The sequence below is a fragment of the Triticum urartu genome, chromosome 1A (genome assembly GCF_056163025.1).
Source record: "Triticum urartu cultivar PI428250 chromosome 1A, HENAU_Tu73, whole genome shotgun sequence".
Taxonomy (NCBI): domain Eukaryota; kingdom Viridiplantae; phylum Streptophyta; class Magnoliopsida; order Poales; family Poaceae; genus Triticum; species Triticum urartu.
Genome location: NC_141873.1, coordinates 88,053,107 through 88,058,640, shown reverse-complemented (window position 1 = coordinate 88,058,640; position 5,534 = coordinate 88,053,107). Strand labels below are relative to the sequence as shown.

Sequence of the window (5,534 nt, the reverse complement as noted above, 5' to 3'; positions counted from 1 at the left end):
CGAAAGTAATTGAAAGGGTGTTACTTACCAAAGCTCGTTTTACAGGTTTGGTGCAGCTCCTCTTTAACTTGCCACACTCCTTGAAGATGTCCCGAATATCCCGTGTTTGGTATTCATTGCTCCTCTGCATGTTCGCACTCGTGGTTTTAAAATCTCAACATGGCAAGAAAAATATACTACTAGTAATACCCGCGCATCTTGTGGGCAACATTAAAGCACTCGTCTGCCATGTTAGAGCATCTCCAACAGAATCGCAATACATGGCGCTTTAAAAAAGCGTTTACAATGCTGAGATCGAGAAGTAGATACTAGAGAGTAGAGGATAGTGCTCAGCATAGATAGATAAAAAAGATAATTCAACTACTCCTCGTCGTCCGACTCCTCCTCGGTGATGTCCTCCTCCGACGTCTGACTGTAGGCATGAAGATACCGATCGTCGTCAGATTCCCAGGGCGACGCTGCTCCTAGCCTCATGTTGAATTGTGCGTCCGCTTTTCGCCTACGCTTGTCCTCGCGATAGGCGGCTCACTCCGCCCTCCTCTTATCCCTCTCCGTCCTCCTTTGCGTGTAGAACTCGCGCTCGTTGATGATGTCATGCGGGAAGTGTTGGTGCCACAGCACCATGGCTTCCTCGTCCATCTCGGTGATGCCGAGACGGTGCTCCCGCCTCCGGTTGTTGCGACGATCCTCGTCGGTGCTAAGCCGCGGCAGAGGCACGAGCTCCTGCGCCCGCTCCCGCGTCGGCACGTTGGGGAAGTTCAATGTTCTATGAGGCCACCGGAGGCGCCACACTGTCGCGTCGTATGCGCGGGCGGCCTCGTTGGCGGTGTCGAAATTGCTGAGGCCGAGGCGCATCCCGCGGAACTGGATCTCGGCGGAGAAGCCGCCGGAGGGGCGCACGCGGACGCCGCGGTATCCCCAAGTTTCCCAGCGACGCGGCGGCATGGTGGCGCGGCGGCGAGGCGAAAAATAGCGGGGAGAGAACGGTGGCGAGGCACAGAGCCGGGAGAGAGCAGTGGCAAGGCACAGAGCGGTGGGAGGGCGTTGGATTTTATAAAGCGCGCCGGACGCCGCGCGCCAAAACTAGCGCACGCCCAACCGCTTTTTCCCGCGCGCGCGATCCTTTCCCGACATCTCTTCTATCTCTACTCTCTTCTCTACTGTTATATTTATTTTATATTTTATATTTAATATTTATCTCTACTTCCTTTACTGTCTACTTTTTTTCTCTATACTTTTTTTCTTGCAATATAGGCCGTCCGATTTATATCTGATAGATAGGAAGGAAACAAATGGGAATTTTGCAAAAAGATACCCATACCCCTCTCCAGATTTGCAAAGAAGGCCTTCCCTCGTTCATCATTTTCTCCCACAAGATAAACTACTCATACAAATGCATCTTGATGCGTGCAACGCATGGGCATCTTGCTAGTTCTAAAAACCTTTCCATCATTTGCCACACTACTGGTTGCAGATGAAAAACCTACCCAAGCACAGCGTGATACAGGAGCGACGCACAATTACAAGCTGATATTCTGTTGGACAATGGAGGCTATAACCAATTAGTTTTACGGGAACAATAGCACCCCGAAAATTTGAAGGGTAGGTATGAACAAAACTGGAACTGCACATGTACTGCTAAGTGATTCAATACACACATTACCAATCGAGGAGGAGAACGATGGTCGCGGAGGCCTCTGTGAGTCATGGTCGGCAACGGGAGTCAGTTCATTGTCCACGACGGTGGTACTTCTGCGCTTGGCGTCGGCTTCCGGGAAGCAGATCCGGGACCGTGGAAGACGATGCCGGGGAAGAGGCTCCGTGTACGACGACGACGGTGGACCGGCTCCAATGCGGCGTACGAGGTCATCGATGAGGCAGATGCGCTGCAATGGACGAGTGCGCCGATGTAAAGCGGAGGAGCACGAAGGCTGTGGTGCCGTGGAGAAGTCTATTTTGCGGTGGGGATAGAAAATGGGGAGTATTCAGGTGTACTACTCTGGGTGCCGGGGTGGGGTTGGCTGGGTAGGGTGAACCTGAAGTTACGAAAACAGCCCCCTACCAAGCATCATCCGTAGGCCTGTTCCGAAGGCTATGATGGTAACTTCCCACTGCTCGAATCAGGGTCGCGGGAGATTTTCCCACCGACCTCAAAATTTTGTGACACTGGACTCCCCGTGTGGCATGTTGAGTGATTCGGCTAAGCAACTAGCGAGTAGTAGTAGTAAACTCTGCATATTAGGTTTGACCGAAGTCAAACTTCCTAAAGTTTGACCAAGTTTATAGAAAAATATAAACATTTACCATAACAAATATGTATGATGTGAAAGTACATTCAATAATGAATCTAATGGTATTTATTTGTTATTGTATATGTTAATATTTTTTGTTATAAGCTTTCTGAGAGTTTACAAAACTTGACTTTGACCAATGCTAATACGCGGACTTCAATAAAAACGGAGGGAGTACACATTTATTTTCTTAGTTTGTAGTGAACTAATCATTTGTTGAAATTGTGAAATAAATATATTAGGCTATTGACTTCAAATGTAATGGTCTATACAATTCAATAGTTACAATCATTGTCGAATCCCAAGATGTATACAAGGTCTATAGTACTTCACAACATGCTCAAACTCACATAATCCTAGTCAAATGAGAATCTAAATGCATTTCATAGCTATTACTTTGTAGGATGCAACAAAAACAACCATAACTCTACATCAGCCATTATAGAAGCAACATTTTGACATATCCCAATGTGTGAGTGAAACGTGCAGAGAGAGCTTTTGAAGATGGAGCAGATAGGGCGAGAAAGATTGTATGTATGTGGACGAGAGAGTAGGAGACAAACCTAACGACACAGCGAGAGAGATAGAGAGAGAAAGAGAGAGAGGAAGAAGTTAGGTCTGTGAGAAAGATGGATACATGTAATATACATGAGATGCGTGTGCATCTGGATTCTGTATACGTGGAAGGAGAAGAGACAACATGTTTGATGCGAGAGCTGGAAAAACATGGACGAGAGGGGAAGGATCTTGTGGGTTGAGGGATTGACAATTTTGTGTGGGGGAGAGAGGGATTGGTAATTTTGTGCAAGAGAGAGAGGATGGGGGAGGAGTCAGTCAGCCGTCGTCACATCACCCTGCTTCCAAATGACGCCGCATTCTCTAGCGCGGTGTGGTCACCGTCTTCGATCTGCTCGATGCCCTCTTTGAAGATTGAGGTGTTGTGCATGTTGGGGTGCAAAGAAGCACAAGCGAGAGTGGTCGTCGTATAACCTTGGATGGGGATGAATTGTGTGCTCGGGGGAGTGTGTGTGTGTGTGTGTGTGTGTGTTGTGCTGCGTGTGTCTCTGTGTGTGTGTGTGTGTGTGTCAGATATTGAGAGAAAACAAACCTAAGGAGAGAAATGGGTATTCACGAAGAGATTGTGCGGGCCTTGGGGTGGGCAGGGGCCGGGTGAGGGTGTCAAAATGTGCGCGTTGATGCATGTGTTGCATGCGACCGTGCGAGGGACGGACGAATCAAGAGAGATGCTTGTTGCGTTACGGATGCTCCTCTCTCAGTCTCTCTCTCTCCCTATCTCTCTCTCTCTCCCTATCTCTCTCTCTCTCACACACACAAGTAAACTAGAAGACCGTTCTCTCATGTATACACAACGTATCGACATCTGTCTATGTCTCACTCATGCATGATCATTTGCACATTCACACCTCTCTATGTCTGCATCACACGCACACCATCTCCACATTGCCCTTCTGCCACAACACACATATGGACACATACACACGTTCTCTCTCAGTCACACACACAAAATCAGTATTAAAAAAAACTAGGGCGCACCTAAAACGTCCAAATCCAAATAAACACGAACTGGAGCTAAATTCAAATATATGGAAATATTGCAGCGTCAAGAACTTTCACGGGGAAAAAGTTGAGTAATATTTGAGGATTGTTTTCACACACACAAAAAGGTTTGGTGGATGTCCTTCGAGCGCGACACGGTGACGCACCGTCCGATCGACCGCGCGGCCGCGGTTCACGCGCTTGCACAGGATTCCGTATTGTGGCTGTGGTACTAACTAATAAAAGCGCTGCCTAAGTCTAATGTTTACGTGTACTAGTACGGTTTTCTTTTAAGTTTGACCAACCTTATATATAAAACTAAAGTAAGCTCCCACACGCGCACTCATCAATATGCCACCGCTGTTGCGCATGCCGGCGCCCGCCTGCTCCGGCCAACAATTTCTCGCCCATCACCGCCCTGTCGCCGCCATCCCTGTGCCAAGAAGCCGAAGGCTCGCCCGCTCACGTCGTCTGCAGTCCCTCCTCGTGATGCCGCTGCGCTGCCAAGCACGCGAGCAGCTGGTGGAGTCACGTCTATGCACGCAGCGTATGAAGAGGAGGAGGAGCGCATGCTCCAGCACGCCGGCGAGGAGGAACTAGCATGTCATTGTCGTCTCCGCCCGCATGGAGGAGGCGCACATGGTGGCTGTCGCGGCGGAAGCCGGTCGCGCGGGCGTCGAGCCCACAAACCGGGTGCGGACGCGGAATATACCTTCGAGACCTTGAATGCCACGTGGATCTTGCAATCTGAAGGAGCAATTTGGGTCAGTCGACTCATGTGAGCCGTTTGATGCAACATGGATGGCTAGAAGGGCTTCTTCCACCTCTTCTGCCGTCTTCTTCCTTCGCTCCGTCGAACTTCTTTCACAAATCGACTGACCCAAATTATACTACTAGTACGAGCATATTAAGTACAGTAGGAACACGAAGATACGAGCAGTAGTACCAACTGCAAGAAGAACAGTAGTAAGACATAGTACTAGTACTACTGTACGTACTAAAGAGTTCAAATAGCGAGAAAGAACATAAACATAGTTCTGTTGGGGCCTCAGCACAACACACCCTTGAAAATAAACTAAGCAACTAGTCCACTTGACACTGTAGTAGAACCAGCATGAGCGACGGCACTGCCACCTACTCGGAGTCCGAGTCCACGTCCTCGACTTCGTCCTCGTCCCTCTTCCTCTTCCTCTTCACCGACGCTTCTTTGCTTGAACCGGACACTGGGCTTTGCTTCTTCATCCAACCCTTGTAGACATTTAAACAAAGGTAGGCATCCATTGCTGCGTACAGGATGTGATCTTCATCTAATGTCTTCGACTCCCATGCATGATGAAACTCGTGATGAGGTTTCTTCAGTTTAGCGTACGAAGGATGAATCATGGCTGCTGCCAGGGTCAGCATTGAAGGTTGAGAGGAGGACACTAGGCTTGCCTTCTGAAGATCGAAGGGCTGGCCTACAACAAGACCTATCTGACGCAGGACATCCCTGTCGTTCTTAAAGCCTACAGTAACGAATTTCACTCTTTTGTCCTTGAGGAAGTTCTTAAAATCCTGGCACTCAACGTCAGCATGGCATATGTGGTAGACCAAGAAAACGTTATGTACGCAAACCTGGATCACGGCGGGCTTCTTCCTCTCTTCGTCCTTTAGATCCTTCTCTCGTCCCAAGACTATGGTGTACTC

General features: G+C 48.9%; 1 protein-coding gene across 1 annotated transcript; it reads right to left on the bottom strand.

Annotated features, from left to right (window-relative positions):
• Positions 1-525: 525 nt before the first annotated feature.
• LOC125522594 (ethylene-responsive transcription factor 2-like) lies at positions 526-945 on the bottom strand. The gene has a single exon (XM_048687671.2). The coding sequence runs from the start codon at positions 943-945 to the stop codon at positions 526-528; it is 420 nt and encodes a 139-aa protein (XP_048543628.2).
• Positions 946-5,534: the final 4,589 nt, after the last annotated feature.